The sequence below is a fragment of the Micropterus salmoides genome, unplaced genomic scaffold (genome assembly GCF_014851395.1).
Source record: "Micropterus salmoides isolate LMB-PRFRI ecotype aquatic unplaced genomic scaffold, ASM1485139v1 Ms_hic_scaffold_4, whole genome shotgun sequence".
Classification (NCBI taxonomy): Eukaryota; Metazoa; Chordata; class Actinopteri; order Centrarchiformes; family Centrarchidae; genus Micropterus; species Micropterus salmoides.
The window spans coordinates 10,265,012-10,289,677 of NW_024043372.1; the positions used below are offsets into that span (position 1 = coordinate 10,265,012).

The following is a 24,666-nucleotide window of genomic DNA, read 5'->3' on the forward strand; positions in this document are numbered from 1 at the left end:
TCCCGCCCCCAATTTCCGCTTCTTGTGCAACTCTGGTGCAACCGTGAAAAGCGCCTGCGGAAAGTCACAGGATCAAGCTTTAGAGGACGGAGCTGCTTCGTAATATTAGATGTTGTAAACATGTAATGTGTTTAAAGTAATAGCAAACATTCATTGTGTTTGCCTATTTTTTTAATAAACACATTTGTATTGTTTATTTATAGTGGAAAAAAAACCTCAACGCTCATCATTTTAAAAGAATATTTTATTTTGAAAGTCATCATCGGAAGTGTTTGTTGTTGACACTGGTCGATTCTTTTGTAAGTGACAGGCGGCAACGTTTCTCAAACCAAACTTCGATCACATTTAGAATTTATTCTTAAATCGTGAATCATCTTCTTACTTTTCCTCCACTGAACCCAGCAGGTGGAACTGCTTCAACCCAGTTTACACCGGTCTTTTGGTTATCGGTCCGCGTGTTGTTATTGGAGGTCAGTGGATCCAGGTGAAACCAGCACACCGTCCAGATGCTTTCCCCGGGCAGGACCGTCTCCTCCCGGCTGTTCAGGCCGGTCTCGTGGATCCCACTCCGGCTAGCCTGTGACCAGAGAGCCGTCAGCACTCTGCAGAAAGGTAACAGCAGTCCGGAGCGGACCCGGTTCTTTAGCCTGGGGAAGCTAACACTAAGCTAGCTAATCCCAAAGTGACGCAGTTTAGTGTGGAGACGGGACACTGCACAACACCTATAAACTGAGTTATGAAAAGTTAAATAATGACCTGTGTGATTCGTCTGTAAGATTAGAAGAATACATTAATACTATAAAATCACTAATCAACAATAAGTCTTCAGGAACTTTACTTGATTAAAATTTAATTGTAAACAAGTTTGATAACTAAACTAAAAAAAAAAATTATCAGGCAGAAGTTAGAACTATACAGCTCTGTATGTTTTTGTTATGATTTTATTGCATGATTTAAATTACATTTTAATTTTTAATCAGTTTATTTATTGTTTAAAAAGTGTTTGTGCTTTCTCTGAATATCTGAGCTATTTTTGGGTTTTGGACTGTTGGTCAGACAAAACATTTGAACATTGAAAAGACATTTGAACAGTATACTGTAGAAAGTTAGAAACTCTTCATACATAGTTGAAGAACATTCACACGTTTATTTTTAAGTAATATGTTATTTTTTGTTAAAATGTTTGTTATTGGTCCCATTAAATAAGATAGAAGCAAATAATGTTTAAAGATTTTACTGTCTCAGAGATATCAAGGTCATGGTAAAATGTAATGTCATTCTCTCCATAAAATAAAATTGAATATATTAAAAAAAGATAATATTGCACATGGCATACATACATTGGCTCTACAGACATGGTCGATGAATGACTCAGCAAGTACTGACCTGCCTGTCTCAGATATCTGAGCCAGTATTTAGTCCAGCATCACACAGATCTGCTTAAACTCTGAGTAAAACCAGCTTGACTGTCTGTTGTTTTGTGCTGCAGAGTTGATAAAGAAACAAGAACTGGACAAAGATGAGCCCCGCCCCCTCTACATGGACTTCCAGGCCACCACACCCATGGTAACCGTTCCTAACCATTGCTAAAATTTACTTATAGTTACTTGCACTTACAGTTTAACATGTGTATGTGTGTGTAGGACCCCAGGGTGCTGGATGCCATGTTGCCCTACCAGGTGAATTACTATGGTAACCCTCACTCCAGAACACACGCCTACGGCTGGGAGAGCGAGAGCGCCATGGAGAAGGCCAGGAAGGTAGAGAGACACTCACTTCTGTACAGAGAGAGAGAGAAAAAGTATATCTCAGCTTTGATATATCTTTTTTCTTTCATTATTGTGCCCTGTGTAGTAATGTATAAACCATTAGCATATATTTGTAAAACGTGCTGTGTTTTTAGTTGTCATCATTTCATTAAATCCGAATTTGAGAGACACTGACTGTGTGTGTCTCTGTCTTTATCTCTGAGTAGCAGGTGGCTGATCTGATTGGAGCAGATCCCAGAGAGATTATCTTCACCAGCGGAGCCACCGAGTCCAACAACATGGCCATCAAGGTAACGCTCTGCTCCTCCTCCTTTGTTACCTCCTCTTCATCACACATTCTCTCCCCCTCCCACTCTTACCACTACCTTGTTTTGGTTCACAGTGAGAACATAGGAAACATAGTGATGGTCTGGTCACAACCAGAAATGAATCTGCGCTGCTATCATTTCCCATCTCATAACTGTCTGCTAACCATTACTCTTTTGTGGAGTGGTTTATACTCTGATAGAGGATGGTAAATAAAACTGGATGGTGACACACAGCTACGATAGTTTCAAGGCTAGATTATTTCCCCCATTTTGGACTTTTCAGAAGCTTGCCGTTCCCTCAAAGGTCAACAACGTCAGGACAGTTTACTTTTGGTCATTGGGCTGATAATTATATGTCAAGGTTCACCCAAGTAGAAGTTGACATGAAAGGTTTGCCCAGATTCACTTTGTCTGTGTTAGCAAAGCCACTGGTTGCAGCAAATCCACTGGAATTAATCAATTTCACTGCAAAAGCTTTGCTGTTTTTAAAACAATGCTGCTTTAGTCCAGTTTGTGATGTCAGTGGTGACCCTGCCTCTTCCTCTCCTGCAGGGCGTGGCCAGGTTCTACCAGTCCAAGAAGCGGCATGTGATCACCACACAGACGGAACATAAATGTGTTCTGGACTCGTGTCGAATTCTGGAGGCTGAAGGATTCAACATCACCTACTTGCCAGTCCAGACGAACGGACTGGTGGACCTGGAGGTATGCGTGCAGATCACAGAGAGAGATCACACAAGAGAACGTACAGTCAACAAACAGATGTCATTGTATATATTAAAAACTGTGTGTGGACACTTGTGTTTTCAGCTGTTGGAGGCATCCATCCGCCCTGACACCTCTCTGTTGTCCGTGATGACCATCAACAACGAGATTGGAGTCAAGCAGCCCATCAGTGAGATTGGTAACCATGGCATTTTTTTTTAAACTCCCTGCGTTAGTCAGAATTCTGATTTCTGAAACATTCACGTACACAGTGTTTCATCCATGTTACAGTGATTCAGAATAAAGCTGTTCACCATGTTGACCACGTAGCACATACACCAGTTTCCTGATCTTCACTTTTTCACTGGGGGTCTCTGATCTGATTCAGTGTTCTTATCGAAAGGATTGATTAATTGACCTTTACACTTCCTGTCTACAGGTCAGATTTGTCGTTCTAAAGGAGTCTTCTTTCACACCGACGCCGCTCAGGCTGTCGGAAAGATTCCCATCAACGTCACGGACTGGAAGGTTGATCTGATGTCCATCAGTGGCCACAAGATCTACGGACCCAAAGGTTAGCCAGAGCATTACTGTAGATATACCCTTATTTGTTAGCCCATTAGGCAAGGCAAATACAAATACACATAAAACGGGAAAGGGCTAGCTGAAGAAAATGTGCACCCGCTTGCTGCTAACATTTTGTATTTGACATATATGAAATAGCTCAGGAGCTGAAACAATTAAAGTTGCAGTTGAAATACAAATACTGAAAGAAGCCGAAATAGCGGTTAAAGTGGAAGTGCTGAAAAAAGATGCACTAAAAGTTTAAGTGCGAGTAATGAAAGCATTGAATTATATGAAAAGTAAGACGTCAGCATCTGCAATGTGAGTTGATGTGTAATCACTGAAAGCAGTATAATTGTCAGTGGAAGAGTTAAAAATGAAAGCGTTTGCAATTCCAGTTAAACAAAAATCAGTCCAAGTGTCAGTTAACATGTCCCAGGTGAAAGCAGCTGAAGTGTCAGTGAAAGTGTAAGTTAATGAGACAGTTGAATCTCCTGTGAAGCTCAGGAGCTGAAACCTACTATGATGCCGTCACCCACCATAGGTTTGAACACAGTAATGTTTGCTCTCAAGATGAAGGCACAGATCAACTTTTTGATGTTGATTAACCTGTTGGCACCTTCACTAGATGATACAAGGCTAAAGCTGTGCTATCACTGCTGACATTTCTTAGAGAACACCTAGAATTCTGACCTGACACAGATATACAGATGTAGAGTTAAGGTGTGGCGCATCAAGTCATTGCTTTCAGACAGAGTGAGTCAATAAGACATATGGTGAAATATTAATGTAGATTTGAGTACCTTCAAAATAAATCTGTTAAGTTATGTTATTTTAAATAATCTGGTCTGTGTGTGTACAGGTGTTGGTGCTTTGTACGTGCGCCGCCGACCCCGGGTGCGAATGGAGCCGCTGCAGAGCGGGGGCGGGCAGGAGAGGGGCCTGCGTTCTGGCACCGTCCCCACCCCGCTGGCTGTTGGGCTGGGAGCCGCCTGCAACATCGCCCAGCAAGAGATGGAGGTAAAACAAATGCACCCAAACATCCCAGGTCTCAACAAACATAACCCAACAACCTGGGACTTAATATGTGTTTGTGTGCGCAGTATGATCATCAAAGAGTGTCCATGCTGGCTAATCGTCTGATCCAGAAAATCATGGCCGGGATTCCTGACGTCGTCATGAACGGAGATCCACAACAACGCTACCCTGGTACACACACACACACACACAGAAGTGAAACTCTACATACACGCCACTGTCACATGCTTGAATTTCCCCCAACATGAACTTGAAAACCAGTAAAAGTTAGAGGTTTCTGTTGGATGTGTTCTGTGATGTATTGACAACAAATTCTTCCTAGAGCAGATGAGGCAGATGTACTTAATCTGACTGTCTGTGCTTTTCAGGCTGTATCAACCTGTCCTTTGCGTATGTGGAGGGAGAGAGTCTGTTGATGGCGCTGAAGGATGTGCTCTGTCATCTGGAAGGTCAGACACAAATTCGTTTTAAAACATTTAAATAATATATAATGTTAAAAACAGGCCTAAAGCTTTACTAGGAGGAGGCTCCGGATGAGCCAATCTGTTGTATATGTAAATTTAAAGCTACCCTGTGGAGTTTTTTGACCATTCGTATCACTTCGGAGCAATGTTTTTGCATCCTCGTTCTGCTTCCTGTTCACTCCACTGACTGATAGTCGGAGGCGACAGTGCACAAACAAATGTAGCAATGAATGAATGAATGACAGTGAAAGAACTCAACCTCTAATGAAAATTAACAAGAAGTTTAACAAAAAGCAACAAAAAATCACACCACTGGGCGGCCTGGTTGCCTAGCAGCTAGTCTGCTTGGTAGCATTAGCCTGTTTTCAGGCATTTCAACAACCACGTGGCTGTGTGTGAGAACTGTTATCTTCTCACTCACGACTGGAGAGGAACATCCATTGAACCAAAAAGTTGATAAATAGCTTTCAATCAGTTGCAGAGAAAATGTTTTATAAAACGTAAAAAAGATTTACTTACATGATGATGATGAATGAATATTTGTGTTTGTGCATGCAGCGCATGTACGTCAGCATCTCTGGAGCCATCATACGTCCTCCGAGCGATCGGAGCAGATGAAGACTTGGCTCACTCTTCCATCAGGTACAAACACTTCCATCCTCTCGGTAGTTCAGATAATAATTAAAATGTTAATTATAATCAACGTTGACTTTGTAATTTTAATTAATAACATTTCTCCAGGAGCATATTATGAATCTAATGAATTATTTTAGCTGGTACACTGCTGTATGCAGGATGATTAATTCAAAGTGTTTTTACACAAAACTGAATTTATGACATTCAACTCAGCAGACTGAAACATCTGTTAACATCAGCAGCTGGAGATGAATCTCTGCAGCGTCTCTGGTTTGACTTGAATTGTAGTTGAATCAGATGTAGGCTAATGTAAACCTGTGTTTGTGTGTATTAGGTTTGGTATTGGCAGGTTCACCACAGTAGATGAGGTGGACTACACCGCAGAGAAATGTATCCAGCAGGTCTCCAGACTCAGAGAGATGAGGTGAGTTCACCTGGAATGATAATTTAGGTAGTTTTGTCGATAATTTCTATCGGTAATAATAACGCTGTACTCACCAAGGTAATATCTGAGGTTCGGGAACACGGTGTAAGAAGAAGTCGGCTGGGTCAAGAAAAGGGGCAGTCAGGTGATTGTTGGTTGGAAAGTAACCTAACGTCTGTCCTTTACGTTGCCACTTCAAGCTTCACGTTTGACCTACTGTACTTACTGTAGTAGTGAATTTTTCTGTGCAATGAGGGATTTTTACTGGCATTTCAAGAGCACTCACTTTCAATTTGACCTTTAAATAAAGAGGTTTAGATAATCTGACTTCTGTTTAGAGATGTTCCGAGACCTCAGATATGAACTTGGTAGGTAAAATGTCATAATTGAAAATGAAACTTAATTTGTAATAAACTGGGATTATACTCACTTAATTAATCCATACATAGATTTCTCTCTCCTTGCCCTCTCAGTCTATCAAGTTTATTTCTTTGCATTAATGGGTGATGTGAATATTATCTGTAATGTGTACTAAATGGTAATAAGCGACACCAAATAACCTCTCTCTTTCTCTCTTTCTCAGTCCTCTGTGGGAGATGGTTCAGGAAGGCATCGATCTAAAGAGCATCAAGTGGTCGCAGCACTAAACTCTTCCCACTTCCTGTTTTGTTTCCTAGCTGACAGTGATGATAGTGATGATTCCCAAGGAGTTCTGGGAATAGACCAGCTTTTCCTTCTTGTACACAAACACGCACAAACTTCCTGTCTGACTTGAAGTCTGTTTGTATCTGTAGCTCTGTGTCTCTGTAGATGCTCCTCTCATTGCTCAGTCAGGAGATGTTTCTCAGAGAGTTGACCAACACGCGGCAACCTCACTGAAAAGTTTTTAGAGACTGTCACCTGAGTCCTGTATCACATTATAGTCAGTTTGTCTTTGTCTGGCTCTCTTTGGGCTCTTCGGGCTTTACTGAGTCTAACATCAGTGATCTTGATGATCATGAAGGTGGTTAGCAACTGCTGTTGACTCTGGGTTTACTAATTCAGCTCTGAGCGTGTTCACATGGAAGAGAAGTTCTTAATTACAGGAATTACAGTTACAGGAATGATGAGTCAATGTTTACAGAGAATTGATTGGTCAGTACTGGACAGTTGACAGGTCTGATCTGATTTTCTGAAGTGAACTTGCTCTAGAGCAGGTTAGCCCAGCAGCATAGGTTACTAGGGAGTTGAACACAAAGAAAGCTGGCTAAACTGCTAATTTTACTTTGTGATACTGGCTCCAGGATCAATGGGCAGTGTTGGCTTCAGGGAGGCTAGAGAATGGCAGCAAACCTACGTGACACTAATCAATCAGTGTTGGCTTCAGGGAGGCTAGAGAATGGCAGCAAACCTACGTTCACTAATCTCTCTGAGTCAAAACATTTCACTTGATGATTCACATATTGTCTCCTGCTCTGTTCACAGGTGATACTTTGTCTCAGAACTCAGTCTTGCAGTTTTTCCTTTTTTAATTCCAACATCAGTGTTAGCAGCAGTTTCCGAGAACATCCAGTCAAACACAGTGTAAGCAGCCAAACTTTGATTATTTTGTTAAAGTCTGGAATGCTCTACAAGACTGTAGCCTTGATTTGACCACAACGGCTGATTTTCAAGATGGTGGAGAGTTTAAAAAACGTCTCAGGTCCAGTCTCTCACATACTGACTGAGACTCACAGTGTCACTTTTCCACCACATAGATGCATCTGAGGTTGTTTGACGGGAATCTGAAGGTGATCCTGAAAGTCTGAACACAAAACACAAAAATCTGATAAATTCAGTTGATAAATATGGGTCTCTGTCCTCACTGGCTAAGAGGACTTTTAAAGTCTTGTATTGTGTTTCTGGATGTTGTCAGCTGAGCCATATTTATTACACTTCAGCATCTACTTTCTTCTACCGTTTTCTACCGTTACTCCCATCATATACATTATTATCCAATAAAGTGCTGCTTCATGGTTATGCAATGAACATTTGTTTTGTTTGTTTGTTTTTTATTGGGATAATATTTCATGGACAAATGCTGTATACCGCAGTATTTACAGCCCAAGTTAGTTTGCAATGCCTGTTCATAGTCGGGCCTGTATGCGAGTGCACACAACTCAACAAACAGAACAATACAAAACACCGAGTCATGACACTAAAAATGCTATAAAAACTATATGTCTTATTAATTAATTAAATTACTGTGTATAACTGAAAGTTAAAAAATATAACTTTATTACTACCGTCCATTAAACATCAGAAGCAAATGTACATAAAAAGCATTTTTTTTACCCAATTACCTCCCCATTTTTTAATTTAAACTATTTTTTCTTGCATACTATACAGAACACAAGTATATAACTAATATTAGTATAGTAAGTATATACAGTTTCAGTTTATTTTCAGGCCTGTTGGAAAATTTAGAAATTCACTCCACTTTTAGACTATAGTTTAATTATAATTTAAGCTACAGTAAGATATATTTTATGTACATTACTATACTGTATTACTGTGTAGTTGAATTATTTAGAGTATAGTACTTTAATTTATACAGTAATTTGTGTTTGAAACAGCTGTACTGTATTTAACAGTCAATAAAATTCAGTAAATAGTGATGCTTATTGTTCAATTGTCAGATAGAAGGTAATCTGCATGAGAAATAAATAAAACATCCGTTTATAGAGATCAGTTTCACCCGTCAGACCTCAGTATAAGAGGTTTCCACTATATATTATACTGTAATACTAATATGTTTTTGTACCCATCATTACTATTATTTTTACCCTTGTATAAAGTACTTTTTAAGCACTAGGGCCCCTAGTCAAAAATTAGGTGTGGGCCCCTTTTGACACTCCCCTCGCATCTAAGTATCCTCTCACCATCAGGTAAATAAATGAATGCATATGTCCTGTAATAATACAGGATCATTGTCATTTCCACGGTAACACGTGCCCCTGAGCAAGACACTTAACCCGTAGTTGCTCCAGAGGCGTGCAACCTCTGACATATATAGCAATTTTAAGTTGCCTTGGATAAAAAGCGTCAGCTAAATGACTAATTAAAAAATAATAACAAATTAATAATTTCACTTGATGTTGTAATTGTGATGCATATTCACATTTAAATGTGCCATTAACCATAACAAGATGAACAAACACAGTAAACCTGGGGTTTTTAAGGCCCCTGAGGGTCTAGGGCAACAGGATAGTTGTCACTGTGCACTGTTGGTAATCAATCATGCTATGTTTTGGTAAAACCTTGATCTGTAACATAATTACATCTGTCATACACTACATAGTCAAAAGCATGTGGGCATCTAAACATTGCAGCCATGTGTGATAGTTGAACATGAGCATTCATCTGGTGCTATAACAGCCTCTGAGAAGACTTTGCACAAGATGTTGGAGTCTGGCTGCAAGGAGTTACTACCTTTCAGCTAGTGAGGTCCAACACTAATGTTGGAAGATAAGATCTGGCTCAAAGTTCCTGTTCATCTGAAAGATGCTGGATGGGACGGGGTTGAAGTCAGCGCTCAGTGTACATGATGTCCACATATAGACATATAGCAAAATTGCATTTAGTCTAAATGTTGTGAGGGGAAATTTGCTCTCCCATCAAGTTTAATTAAAATAATCCTTTATTAAATAATCAAAATCAGGCCATTATAATTTCAAGTTGGCAACAGATACACACAGGACTAAGGCAAACATCTAAAAGGTCCTAATCCGAGATCAATAAAAGTATGATTTTGAATACATCCAAAGTTTGTTTAGTTTTTATACATTTCATCCGGTTTCATGAGCCCTGTGCAGCCGGTAGAGGGCACTATCGCTCTGACGTCGGGGAAACGCTGGCCGTAGTCTCGCGTCATCACGTCTGGTATCGCGGTGTTTCCGCCGACATTTCGCGCAGTTGCAACCCGCAGAGAGAAGAGGAGAGTCGTAAAGAGCTTCGTTCATGAGTTAAACCTCAGTGTGTTTGTTGACAAATTTCTCGGTAAGAATCCAGCAGCGGCAGCTCGCTCAGTGGCACACTCGCACTGGGAGCCGAGCACGAGAGGAGCCGCTAAAAGAGCGCATCCTGCTCGTTGTTCTGCTCCGACACACACACACAAAGCAAGGTTCACAACCAGCTAAGCTAGATGGCTAATGGAGCGTTAGCCTGCTCATGTAGATATGCTAAACTAACAACGTCCAGGGTTTCTGCTCGAAGTTAACATAGCTAGTAAGTTACGTTATGGTTGTTAGGACCTCGTTTTAGACGCTGCATGTCGTTATTTGTTAATTACAATGGCTGCTTGTGTTAAACATTCAGGCAGGTTTGTTTAAAATGGTGTCTTGTACGTAGCTGCTAGCTACCATTAGCTAGCTAACAGACACGTTTAAATGTTACCGTTGTATTTTTCATTACGGGTCTGCTCATGTTGTAGTTTCTTCACTATATGAACGGATGAGATGAGAAGAGGATGTGTGTGACTTAGAGCTCTGAACTGTTTTGGCCTAATATAGCCTAGTTTCTGCCGATGGCACTGCGGTTGATGCTCACTGAAGACTAAAACCACGCCGTGACGTCACACATCCGCCGCAAAATGTTGATGTTGATACGAGCAGGTATAAAGTTGGTGACAGTCTATGGTTTCAGAGAATCAACAGATTCACTGACTTGAGCCCTTTTCAGACATGAAAAATGCAAAAGTAATGGCTGTTTGTCTTTCAAACATATGTCTCTGTTGTGAAAATGTTTGTAAGATTTCTGATTCAATGAGCCATTACAGATAAGATGCTCTTGAGCGCGATCGGTTGGAACATAACCAAACACAGGGATGGATTTTAAGAGATTTTGCAGTTGAATGCCTGTTTATTTGTCTTGTTTATGACTATTAGAGCCTGACTGATAAATGGCAAGGCTGATCTATCTGCACTAATGAGTTCCTGAGCATACAACCTCTGACATGTATAGAAATTGTAAGTCGCTTTAGATGACGTTAAGTGTCAGCTAAATGAGAAAATGTTAATGTATTAGCTCATTGCAGATATGTCAGTATTGGTATTTGTCAGCCGATAAATTGACATACAGTATTTCCACCAGAGTAGTGACAGGTTTATTCTTCAACTGTGAAATGTCCTGCCAAGTACATTTATTGGTTGCAATTGTAAAACAATGACTAAGGCAACCATATCAGCACATTTGTTTTTAATGTATGGGATGTGTAAGGACTATTAATATTGGGTAGAATTTAATTATTAGAATTTTCACTCTTGAATGTCAACAACTGTATAGCTATCAGAAATAATGTTTGGTAAATTGTAACATGACTTTCAAAATGTATTAGAACGTAAAATTCTGCAGCTTTTTTTAATTGACAGCTAAAAATGATAAGACGCAAGGTTTCTCATTTAATGTCTATTTGCCCACATACTGTATGTTAAGGGTTTTGCAGGATATTCACACTATAAGCAGTCTACATGAATCTGAAAATGTATAGAGACGATGGTTTGATGGTTGGCCTCAGTCCTGCCGTGATCGGAAAATTATTATTTTTTTCAGATTGAGCAGACATGAATCTCCTATAAAAACTTAAAATTGGCTCATCTTTCTTTCGTTTTTATCAGTTGATTTGTTGTGAGAGAAATTCTACAAGTCCAACCTCCCCAGATTGCCAGTGTGACTTTAACATAAAAATAAAAGGTTTATTCAAACAGGAGACTGATCTAATATTGCCTCAACGTTTTTTAACAAGATGCATATCTGAAATGGGCTATAGTAAGTCAGTATGGCAGTTGTTTCTGTTTTTTGTCTTGTGCAGGTCAGTGGAGTTCTGTACGATCATTCACTCCTGAAATAGATGAAGGGATAAGGTCTGGAAGACACTGCTATATTTAAAGGTTTATAAGGTGCAGCTTCAGGCCTTGTCACGCCAGATCCTGTCTGCTGAGATTTGGCTGATGTGTGGTAATTCCCTCGTCCTTGTTCCAAACTATATTCTCTTTGTGTTTGAGTTGTTTAGTCCCTGTGGCGAGATCCACTCCTCGCGTTCAATTCCACCTTTTTTTTGCTGTGTTTTGAGGTTGATGACAACATGTGGACGGTTATGTATCTGAGAAATCCTGGCAGTGTTTTGCTCTTTATTCCAAAATTTGCTGTATTGAAAATGTCTTTTTGGTTTTCTGTCTCTTATCAGCTCCATTTGGTTAATGTGAGTGCAAACTGCAGCTTCAGTTGAACCTTCTCACTTCACTCTGGATAATCTGGTTGTCTCTGAAATTATTAGCTGTTGTCGTGTCCTCTCCTGCTGTGTTTTATCCTCTTGCTGCTGTTGATATTTTACAGACTGTTAGCAGATTAACACCCAGAAGTTACAAGAAGAGTGGATGTCCAGGTTGAAAATCCTCTTGAAGAAGCATTAGGTGAACATCATATGTCAATATTGGTGTGATTTGTTGGTGCTGAGGTTCACCACTGAAATAGCTGATGATAATGTTGATGATGTCTGGCATCAGGTTGATGGCTGAGGTACCAGCCTCACACCCAGACCAGAATATTAGTAAGTTTTATATTTTCAAAATGTCTGAACTAGCAAATTTTATGAGCTGCAGTGTGACTGAAATGTCAGAGTTTAGTGGGATGTCCTACCAGAACCATAATGTATAGTTTGACAGTCATGGTTAAGATTTGTCAAGGTTAGAGCACAGAAACCTAAAGATGTGTCTGAGGATTAAGAGACATTTGTGAAGTAGAGGGTTGTGGAAACGGCGGTGTTACTCTACCTGCTCTAACAGTTGATATGTTTTATCAGTGTTAGCAAACATGTTGCTTTGCATCTTCCTTCTGTTTGCTTTCTCTTCTGATCAGCTGCTGTCTTTGGTGCTGTGCTGGCAATGAGTTGCTGATGGTGCTATGGTTGACATGATGCTAATGTTGCTGTGGTTGACATGCTGCTAATGTTGCTCTGGTTTACAAGTACCTGACATTGCTTTTGTTAAAATGTTGATGACGTTGCTCTTATTGCTCTGGTTGATAAGGTACAGCTGTTCCTCCTCCTAACATGATGATAATGTTTGGTTGACAATGTTTTGCAGATTTGCTGGTTGACATGTTGCTCGTGGGGTGGTGTTTTACGAACAGTTCATGAACTGGTTCCTGGTTTGGTGCTGCTTGAGGATTTAGGAAGCAGCAGTGTTGTTGCTGGCTGCTGGATGTGTCCTGGATTGTTGCTTGGTGTTTGCAGGGTGTTGCTGGCTAGTTGTAGTTCATCATGTCCTATCTTCAGTTTTCTTCTTTACCTGTTAATCTAGTGTAACACTGCCAGCTGAATCATGATGAATTTAGGTTTGTGTCTCTGCTGTCAGGTAGGAAATCTGCAGCAGTCTGATTTTGATTTTTTTTCCTGCTGCTAGTTTAAAAGTCTCTTGTGGCTATTAAGATTCTTGAGTTTCTGTGTTGTGTTGAGGTTAAAGACATCCTTTTAATAGTAAGGCTGAAGTCATATATCACACAATGCTTTAATATTCAACACATAAAGTCTGAATGAGAGACAGTTACTGACACTGATTAAGCACAAGCTGCCAACTACTGAAAACACCAACATACGTTGGTCACTGGAAGCTAAATTAAATGTCTGTTCTTTGAAATGTTGAATTTCATAACAATGTTTGAATAGGAATGATTGTTTTTCTGTCCTTTTCACCAGCTTTCAATGTCCTGCAGAAATCTTCTCTGCTGAACAGTGAAAATAATACATGCAGATTAGTTGCATTAGATTCATGAAGGTTTGCCGTGGCACAAATATTTAGACTCAGCCGAAACTATAACCAATATCTATGTACATAATGAACTTTATGACTCACCTGCCAAGGGGACTGGTAGATGAAAAAATCCAGCGGCTAAGTATATTTTTTTAACCAGCCAAAATAATAAATTGCCTTTTGTGTCACACATAACAATCATTTCAGTACATAATATACTTTACTTATAATAGCAGGAGGGGTCACAGGCCAGCGTCAGCCTGACTCCTCGGCTGTGACACAACTATTTTGGTAATAAATCTCGCCAAACAGAAAATCTATCCCCATTTGGCGCTTGCCGGGTGTTAATTTCACACCCTGTATGTACTACATGATAGAAGCAACCACATGGTACACAGTGTCTCAGTTATTTACAGCAGCTGATACACACAGCATCTTCTTTAAGATTTAAAGGGTAATTTTGGTATTTTTAAACCTGGGCCTTATTTTGACATATTTTGTCTAGCTAAAGGGCAATTCTCAATCTAATATCTTGCGAGAGGTGAACTGTTGCAAGAAGATGCCAGTAGGGTCAGAGTTAGAGGGAGGAGTTTGTTGTGTTGGACTAACGTTAGGAAATAGTCTTGCCAGCAGTTATCTACAAAACAAAGTCCTCTTCTGACTCCACCAGGCTCTTCATGCAACAACTCTCCTCTCACGAGATTTCAGAGTGAGAAATGTCCTTGAGCGAGACTTCTGTTTCTGGCTACTAAACAAAGGGTGTCCCCACTTGTAAGGACCCTTTTCATGATGTTGTCAGACACCTGCTATAACAGAAGGACCAATGAAACAATTTTTGTGGACATAATTTTGACTGGCGCATTTGCCCTGAAAGAATACATTGTAGCCACTGCAGCCGGTTCGCAGCTGCCAGCTGAAGCCATCTACTGCACACCTTTCAAAACCTTTTGTACCTACTAGTCATTTCCACCCCAAAATATGTGAAAAAAATGCCCATATTTAATTAAAAACACTTGTTATATGAAATAGAAACTGTGTGAGTTGTCAATCAGACTTCACTGGGAAGAGTGTTGTAAACTGGCTCTGGTGCGTGCTTGCTTCAGAAAAAGGATATTGGTATAGTTAAATAGCTAGCAAAAATCTTGCACAGACATAGCAAGGATATATATATGATTAAGGATATCACAGATAGTGTTTCATCTGCGCAAATACATTCTACTCTGTTTAAATTGCTCTGAATTTTCAATACCTAACATCAGAGACTGTTGAGGAGAAAATGTAACTTGTATCAGTGCAGCATCAGCTCGTTAGTCTGGAGAGCATTTTGTTCCTCTGTGAACTTTCTTTTTCATGTCCTCTTTCAGATTTGAGCTAACTTTGTGTGTGTATAATGTCTATAGACATCATTGCCACTCTTAATTCCCTGCCATATATTTTTTTACACTTGAAAAATTATGCTATGAGCTATGGTAATGCTTAACATTGCTCCTGCTTTGGGTCTAACAAAAACTCTGACTGTGCAGCATGATGTCATTATTTTCTATGATCTGAAACAAGGATATAAAAATTGAAAGCTGCAGATAGCTGGAGACAGTTATAGATGAGCTTCTTTGCCAGTTTCGTACTAATTTTGCAAATTATTCACCCTCATTCCCCAAACCCCTTCCAAACACCACTGGTTTCCAAATGTCAGGGCCCAAAAATGGGTGCACAAAGTTTAGAAAATGGTCCTGAGTTGTTTTGAAGAAACTGAAATGTAAACAGCGTTGGCTAAGCCTTTATTGGCCAGCAAAGTCAGAGCAGAGTTTTCTGAGGAAACATCTGGAAACCACTGGTCACCCTCTTTCTGGTCTTCATCTGACAGTAGTGTTGCTTTCTCCCCAGGTGGTAGGGCTGTTGTTTAGCAGTCAGTATGGCGGTAGTCATCAGGCTGCAGGGCCTGCCCATAGTGGCCGGCACCATGGACATCAGACACTTCTTCTCTGGCCTCACCATCCCTGACGGGGGAGTGCACATCGTAGGGGGTGAGCATGGCGAGGCCTTCATCGTCTTTGCCACTGATGAGGACGCTCGGCTGGGGATGATGCGTACAGGTGGGTCCATTAAGGGCTCCAAAGTGTCACTGTTGCTTAGCAGCAAGACAGAAATGCAGAACATGATTGAACTCAGTCGTCGCAGGTTTGAGGCTGGGGCAGGTGCTGTGGAAACGGCTGCACCAACAGCAGGAAATGCCAACCGACAAGCAGGCACTGCCACAGTGCAACCAGGGACAGGGGGAAGAAGTGGCAGCCATGGAAACCAGGGTTTCAGTAACACGTCAGCCTCAGTGACTGCAGCAAGTTCATCTCAGGCACCACCAAGTAACAAGGCAGTGGCCAGCGCAGTGCCCAGCTTCCCCAACAGCTACAGCTCCACCCCTACAATCACCACAGCGCTGGCATCGCTCAATGCAGGCCCCCCACCCATCCCTCCACTTCCCAGCATGCCCTCCATGCCCCCCATGCCCAATCTGCCCACCATCCCAGTTCCTCCTCCGGTGTCCTCCCTTCCCCCTGTCCCTACTGTCTCCCCCCTGTCCCAAGGACCTCCAGTGCCTCCTATGTCCCATCTTCCCCACATGTCTTCCATGCCTCCGTTCAACCCCTCCCTACCTCCCCCAGGAGGACTAGGCTCTGGCCTCCCTCTTGGAACTCACAACCCCATGCTGTTCAACCCTCTCTCCCCCCTGGCTTCTCTTGGCCTCCAGGCCCATATGAAGGCTGCTGCTGCTGCAGCTGCTGGAGCAGGAGTGGCCAGTCCTGATGAGTTGTTTGTCGTCTTGCAGAACCTCCCATTCTCCTGTTCAGAGATGGAGGTCAGGGGTTTTTTCCGGGGTCTGGGGGTGGATGGGGTTCACCTGCTGAGAGATGGTCAGGGTCGCCCAACTGGCAGGGCTATGGTCAAGTTTTTCTCGCCCCAGGACAGCTTTGAAGCTGTGAAGCGAGGAGGTGGCATGATGGGCCAAAGGTTTATCGAGATTACCCCGGGCTCTGAGCGGCAATGGGCAAGCCTCAATGACAGTGCAACAGGCCATGCTCCTCACAATAGCAGCAAATTAAATAACAGCAACGAGTCACAGGACCAACAGCACCGCCGTGGTAATCCTGGATCAGTGCCTGGAGGCAGGGATCAGCGAGGAAGGTCAAGATCTCCCCACCGGCAGGAATTCTGTGTCTACCTGAAGGGCCTTCCCTACGAAGCTGACAAGAAACAGATAAAGGACTTCTTTAACAATTTGTCCATTATGGAGGAAAGCATCTACATTGCCTATGGGCCCAATGGACGAGCCACCGGAGAGGGCTTCCTTGAGTTCAAAACAGAACAGGATTACAAAACTGCTCTTAGTGCTCACATGCAGTACATGGGCACCCGCTTCATCCAGGTCCACCCAATCAGCCGGAAGGGAATGCTCGAGAAGATTGACAGCATCCGCAAACGTGAAGCAGCACAGGGTGATGGCAAGAACCAGGATGGCTTAAAAGCTCCCAGGAACTGTGCCCACATCACCAACATCCCATACAATGTCTCCAAGAAGGATGTTCGTGCCTTCCTGGAGGGTGTGGGGCTTTACGAGGACACTCTGAAGGTTCTGACAGATAGCCATGGCAACGGTTTAGGGCAAGCTATCTTCCAGCTACGGACTGAGGAAGATGCCCGCAAAGCTGAAAGACTGCACCGCCAAAAACTCAATGGCCGCGATGCCTTTGTCCACCTGGTGACCTTTGACCAGATGAAGGAAATTGAGAGGAATCCTCCTCCCCAGAACAAGAGGGGGCAACGGAACCAAACCCAGCTGAACCAAAATCAGAACCAACATCAGCAAGCCCAGCCCAGTCCACAACAACCCCAGATCAACCCATTTGCTGGGATGAGTGGGGAGGAGTTTAACTTTCTCAGAAACACCATGGGGAACCTCAACAGTGCCCCCTTTGTGACTCCATTCTCAGCCCCAGGGAATGGGCTGGCAGGCCCTCCTCCCCTCCCTCCTCTGGCAGCAGGGCTGGGGGACGTGAATCTGGGCATGGCTCCTCCACTTGTTGCCGGTCTTCCTGGTCCTCCAATCCTGGAGCCACCAGGCTTTCGATCTGGAGCTGCAGGAGGAGCTCCATTCAGCCAGGATGGGCTGAGAGGGTTGGTGCCCTTCGACAATGGTAACAGAAAAGGCGGTGGAGGAGGACAGAACCGAGGGGGAGGGGCTAACAACAACCAAGGACGTCCAGGGGGCGGGGCTACTGGTGGACAGCAGGTGTTCACTCCAGGAGCTGATGGTCTACGTAACCAGCCGGCCCCTGGAGGATCTAACAATCCCAACAATCAACGCGGTGCTGCTGGCCCAACAATTGTAAAGCTTCAGAACATGCCGTTCACTGTAACCGTGGACGAGATCATGGACTTCTTTTACGGCTACCAGGTGCTGCAAGGCTCAGTCTGCCTGCAATTCAGTGAGAAAGGCCTGCCAACTGGCGAGGCCATGGTGGCCTTCCAGAACCACGAGGAGGCAACTGCCGCCGTTATGGACCTTAATGACCGACCTATTGGAGCTCGCAAGGTCAAGATAAGCCTGGGTTAGAACCCCGCATCAAACATACTGACTGTAGATAAAAGATGTTAAACCTACCTGGATCAAACATCTAGGTGAAACAAAGTCAACATAAACCATACCTAATTCTGGACTCAAACTGTTAGCATCTCAGTTTAGACTTTTTCTGATCGCTGACTGTCTGTCAATTACTGAAGCCCCTCCCCCTGTCTATATATATGGCAGGTAAACCCTGCAGTCTGTCCAGTAGGACTCAGATCCAGACTTTGCTCTTTTCTGCAGCTCCTCCACTGACTCTGATAGCACAGTGATGATGATGACTATAATGATATTGTTGATATTGGCAGGATTTTGGATTTACTCCGTTTCCAATGCAGCTTTTTGTCAAGTCATGTCAAGAGTTGACACACTGACAATACTTACCTGTTTTGTTGCGATGGTAACATGATGATTATGATGAGGCTGACAAACATTGCTGCTGTATGCGCTTACATGTGTTGTGCTGCTGTGGTTTAAAATGTACATGCTCTGTTGATACGATGATATCTTAACATGCTCTGTTTATATGGTAAAACCTTTTGCTATGGTAAAACATGCTGTAGATGAAAAGCTTTTCTACAACAGTGAAATTTATGATAAAAAGCTATGTTGCCATGATCAAATGTGTATGCTTTGTTGCTATGGTGAAATGTTGAAATGCTCTGTTGCTATGTAGATGATGTGGGATGGACAGATTGCTGATTCGTGTTTTATTTTGTAAATAATGACTTTTGGCCGGTGAATCCTGTTCCTCTGTCACATTTTTCTGATGTTGCTGTGTTTGAACAATGCCACCCCCAACCTCTCCCTTTCTGCAGCATATGCTCCATTGGTATTTGGACTGTAGAGACTGAGATGAAGTCTAGCGTATTTTAGTTTGGTAGTTTTTTGTGTATGTTTGATAATGTTTTGGATGTTTTCACCGTAAAGCTAACTTTTCTTTCTATTGTCCGTGTGGAAAAAAAACTTGCATGATCGTATAACCATACATGATGTGGAGTCTCCTTTGCTTTGGTTAATAAAAGGACGTCCGTGATGCACACCTGCTCACCTGCAGTCAGCTCTCTCTTAATGTCTGCTCTTCACTGTAGGATGATGGAAACTTATCTGATTAATGGGTTCATTTGAGTTACTGAGTCACATGTTTCTTTATTTTATACAACTTGAATGGAAGACTGGATTGGTTTTGTTTGGATACAGGTGACTGTTATGTCAATATCTTCAATGCAATATAAGGTCCTTAAAATTCAACGTTGACCCAGTAAATGGCTCCAGGTTGGGCCTCAAGTAATCACTGTTTTTATATTTGAGACACACATTATCAAAATTAAATCAAGATGAAACTACCACCTCTGCTAAAAGTTGGGCCAAACATTAGGCCAAACTTTTCTTTATTTTTGACTGAACATTGGTTGATATCTGTTCTGTAGAATCACAAATCTCGATCAAGGCTTTTTTGCATTTCCGTAATGACTTTAAACCAAACTATTAGATTTCTGTTGGGTTCAGTCTGTGAATCCTGGCATGCTATACAATATTGTCTCAGGATTAAACAGTTAAATACTGATGCTAACAGCTAGGCTAGTGCAGAGGCTAACAGCTAAGCTAAATAATGAAGCTAATGGCTGACAGGCCATCATGGAGTCAAGCTAGCACATTTTCATTGAGTTTATTTGGCATGATTTACTGTTTTGTGTCAAAGCAGGCTCCAGGTGGTTCATGCTACAGCTGAATGCTGCTGGGGTTGCTAATAGGTTTTTTGCATTAATAGTAGTAATTTGTGACTACTTTTGAATTCTCTGTTATGTTATAAAATGTGGATCAGACAGAATATGGTAAAAAGTTGTTCACTGGGACCTTTAGGAGGCTCATTGATTGAATTGATCATCTAATTTTTACATGAAGTGCTCTCATCCATAAATAAGGCTCGTATTAAGGTTTTTAATTCATCTAAGGATTTAATGATCAGGTTTATGTAAACATAGTTTAAAAGTCATTATTTATCCTATTTAAGTTTTAAACTATGCATAACAGACTTGCAAATAACTCACAAAAAGTATCATACAGAACTATTAAGTTTTGTTTTCAACATAAATGGCCTAAATCTTATTAATCACCAAAGCTGCTCTCAGCTTCTGGCCATCATGCTGCAGATTTAAAATAAAGCCTCACAGTTGTTTCTGTTCACTCCACACACATGCAGTTTCTTCTATAATTGTTGTGGTTGGCCTACTGAACTTAACTAAAAGAAAGCATGGACGGAATTGGTTTTGTCTGAAGAGGAATCTTCTGCTTTCAGTAAATGGTTAACCTTTAAACAGGAACATTAATAATGTTCAACTGGTTGTGCATGCAGTTTTGATGTGTGCGTGAAAGAAATGGATAAACAGGTCTTAATAAAGTGGAGTGAAACACTGTCGAGACAAATGGTTGTTAAAGATGATTTTGTTTGTGTTGTGGACCTGGTGTTTGGAGAAAAGGAAAATCCTTTGGAATAAAAGAACAATTCTGGACAGACTTGACTTCTGCAAAGGATGAGAGTCTGAACAGTGTGTCTGTCTGTGTGTGGGACGGAGGTAAATTTTATCTGACTGACACTGAGCTGTCAATCATTCACCTGCTGAGATTTCCCCCTCCGACTGATCGATAGACAGACAGAAGGCAGGACTTTCAGGTGAGTGACAGATACAAAGATGCTTCATTCAAAACACGAGAAAGATAGTGTATCAACAGTGGCCCGTAAACATTCAGTTGTAACCTGTAAACTGATCATCAGCAAATAAATATTCACCTTGAATGGCCATAGAGGATTAACCTTACTTACAATGTTAAGTAAAAAAAAAAAAAAAAAAAAAAAGGGAAGATAGTCTCTAAATGGAAATTGGTGCATGTTAAACTGTAGGTACAAGGTAGTCCATAGATAGAGTAGTATTGGGCTATAGATGGAGCATTTAGAATATAGGTGGTAGTCTGTTGTGGACTTCAGATGGTTTAAATAATAGATAGCTTATACATGACAGTGATAGATGACAGGTGGCGGCCTGTAGGTGGTAACCTATACATGACAGTAGCATATGGTAGATGGTGGCCTGTAGACGGTAGCCTATATAAGACAGTGTAAGGTTGTAGATGGTGGCCTGTAGACGGTAGCCTATCCACAACAGTGTTAGGTTGTAGACGGTGGCCTATCCACAACAGTGTTAGGTTGTAGACGGTGGCCTATCCACAACAGTGTTAGGTTGTAGATGGTGGCCTGTACACAACAGTGTTAGGTTGTAGATGGTGGCCTGTACACAACAGTGTTAGGTTGTAGATGGTGGCCTGTAGATGGTAGCCAATATAAGACAGTGTTAGGTTGTAGATGGTGGCCTGTACACAACAGTGTTAGGTTGTAGATGGTGGCCTGTAGATGGTAGCCTATACATGACAGTGTTAGGTTGTAGATGGTGGCCTGTACACAACAGTGTTAGGTTGTAGATGGTGGCCTGTAGATGGTAGCCAATATAAGACAGTGTTAGGTTGTAGATGGTGGCCTATACACAACAGTGTTAGGTTGTAGATGGTGGCCTGTAGATGGTAGCCAATATAAGACAGTGTTAGGTTGTTGATGGTGGCCTATACACAACAGTGTTAGGTTGTTGATGGTGGCCTGTAGATGGTAGCCAATATAAGACAGTGTTAGGTTGTTGATGGTGGCCTATACACGACAGTGTTAGGTTGTAGATGGTGGCCTGTAGATGGTAGCCAATATAAGACAGTGTTAGGTTGTAGATGGTGGCCTATACACAACAGTGTTAGGTTGTAGATGATGGCCTGTAGATGGTAGCCAATATAAGACAGTGTTAGGTTGTTGATGGTGGCCTATACACGACAGTGTTAGGTTGTTGATGGTGGCCTATACACGACAGTGTTAGGTTGTTGATGGTGGCCTATACACAACAGTGTTAGGTTGTTGATGGTGGCCTGTAGATGGTAGCCAATATAAGACAGTGTTAGGTTGTTGATGGTGGCCTATACACGACAGTGTTAGGTTGTAGATGGTGGCCTATACACAACAGTGTTAGGTTGTTGATGGTGGCCTGTAGATGGTAGCCAATATAAGACAGTGTTAGGTTGTAGATGGTGGCCTGTAGATGGTAGCCAATATAAGACAGTGTTAGGTTGTTGATGGTGGCCTGTAGATGGTAGCCAATATAAGACAGTGTTAGGTTGTAGATGGTGGCCTGTAGATGGTAGCCAATATAAGACATGGTTAGGTTGTTGATGGTGGCCTGTAGATGGTAGCCAATATAAGACAGTGTTAGGTTGTTGATGGTGGCCTATACACGACAGTGTTAGGTTGTTGATGGTGGCCTGTAGATGGTAGCCAATATAAGACATTGTTAGGTTGTTGATGGTGGCCTGTAGATGGTAGCCAATATAAGACAGTGTTAGGTTGTTGATGGTGGCCTATACACAACAGTGTTAGGTTGTAGATGGTGGCCTATACACAACAGTGTTAGGTTGTTGATGGTGGCCTATACACGACAGTGTTAGGTTGTTGATGGTGGCCTGTAGATGGTAGCCAATATAAGACAGTGTTAGGTTGTGTCCTACAGATTGTAGCCTATAGGTTGTAGATGGTAGCCTATACATGACAGTGTTAGGTTGTTGATGGTGGCCTATACACGACAGTGTTAGGTTGTAGATGGTGGCCTATACACAACAGTGTTAGGTTGTTGATGGTGGCCTGTAGATGGTAGCCAATATAAGACAGTGTTAGGTTGTGGCCTACAGATTGTAGCCTATAGGTTGTAGATGGTAGCCTATACATGACAGTGTTAGGTTGTTGATGGTGGCCTATACACGACAGTGTTAGGTTGTAGATGGTGGCCTGTAGATGGTAGCCAATATAAGACAGTGTTAGGTTGTAGAAGGTGGCCTATACACAACAGTGTTAGGTTGTTGATGGTGGCCTGTAGATGGTAGCCAATATAAGACAGTGTTAGGTTGTAGATTGTAGCCTGTAGATGGTAGCCTATACATGACAGTGTTAGATGTTGGCCTGTACATGGTTGCGTTCAGATACATAATATTATAGAGGTATATGGTGTAGAACTGCTCTGTATGAAAAGTGCCTTGAGATAACCTCTGGCACTAAATCACATTTGAATAATAGATGGTAGATGGTGCCTGTACACGGCAGTGTTTAGATAGTAGGTCGTGGCCTGTAGATGTGTTTGAATATTTTTTATATGTTTTCACTATTTATTTCCAAGCAAATTTAAAGTAATAGAGTAGTAATAGAGAGAAAAGTAATAGATTTATAAAACTGTTGTCAGTTTTTTAAATTATTCTCATCATAGCTTTAGTGCAGGTCCTGGGATTCACAGTAGCTCAGTCCAGACCAGTAGTTTGGGGAATAACCCCAGTTTCATACTGCTGTGCCTACTTTTCAACTACACAATGACCTTCAGGATCACTAGAATTTAAAAGTTTTGTGTATGAGTATGAGTTGGTAAAATGGATAAAGTGAAGGGTTGAGTAGAACTTAAGAGTTTGTTAAATGATCTGAGCTGTTTTTCCAGGGAGGTGGATCATCAGAGGATGAGGATGATATGTCACCTGAGGCAGGAGCTCAGTGTGTGTGTGTGTGTGTGTGAGAGAGGGATTTTTAAGGGTATTAACAGAACATTATGGTTCTGTGCATTATGTACTTTCTTTCCTTCTTAGGACTGTATTTTTCTGTGTTTTGGTCTTTCCTTTTCTGTTTCTCATTTGTGATGTGACGCTCTGCTGCTTTTTCTGATTCCACTGTGGTTCTACTGCAAAGGATGAATAAAAATGAAAATCTATTGATCTTGCTGAGGAAGTTGGCTCATGCTGTGTTCAGTTTTTTTCTGCCCCTCCTCTGCACTTCTGTTTTCAATTATACTTCTGATCGCAGTACAGCTCATCACGCTCATGCTTTTTTGCTTCAGCAACAGTACTTCCGGCTGAGTGTCTGCCCTTCAACATAAAGGCACAGAAATGTAGGGCCTAGTTTTTAATCAGGCTTGAAGTGAGTGTGGAAATTCATTCTTGACCTTGAAAATAGTAGTTTGACAAAAACAGTCTTCACTAGCCTTTTAACAAGGTTTCAACCATGTGTCACAATCTTATCTAAGATTTTTTTTAAAATGTAAATGCTTCACAACAATCACCCAGTCAGAGCGGTTTCTAAATTAAACATTGCACTATTAATCTTGATATGTTGCACAAATCGAATACAAACGCAGTTGCAGGTCTGTACTTTATCATTAAACTACTTTGTAAATCTGCTTTCATTTGATTGCTGTATGAGTCATTTGTCAGGATACTCCTAGTGTGTGTTTGGCCCAGAGATTGAAAATATG

The 24,666-nt window shown here is 41.7% G+C and overlaps 2 protein-coding genes across 4 annotated transcripts in view; both read left to right on the forward strand.

Moving 5' to 3' along the window:
• The first annotated feature begins 305 nt into the window (after window positions 1–305).
• nfs1 (NFS1 cysteine desulfurase) lies at window positions 306–6,678 on the forward strand. The gene is given in 14 exon segments (XM_038697645.1): window positions 306–612; window positions 1,490–1,566; window positions 1,644–1,760; window positions 1,976–2,059; window positions 2,630–2,782; window positions 2,888–2,981; window positions 3,222–3,356; window positions 4,209–4,366; window positions 4,450–4,555; window positions 4,753–4,812; window positions 4,815–4,833; window positions 5,407–5,490; window positions 5,819–5,908; window positions 6,492–6,678. Coding segments are annotated over 14 exon segments (1,347 nt in total). The 5' UTR covers window positions 306–506; the 3' UTR covers window positions 6,556–6,678.
• A 3,107-nt stretch (window positions 6,679–9,785) lies between these two features.
• cpne1 (copine I) overlaps window positions 9,786–24,666 on the forward strand; it is a 28,608-nt gene continuing 13,727 nt past the window's right edge. The window contains exons 1-2 of one of the 3 annotated variants that reach the window (XM_038696137.1): window positions 9,786–9,925; window positions 15,559–19,348. In XM_038696137.1, the coding sequence (XP_038552065.1) occupies window positions 15,587–18,283 (2,697 nt within the window). In that variant the 5' untranslated portion in view covers window positions 9,786–9,925; window positions 15,559–15,586 and the 3' untranslated portion in view covers window positions 18,284–19,348. Of the gene's footprint in view, window positions 9,926–9,992; window positions 12,337–15,558; window positions 19,349–24,666 lie in introns of those variants that run through there. The other 2 variants (XM_038696138.1, XM_038696140.1) reach the window with 2 other exon arrangements.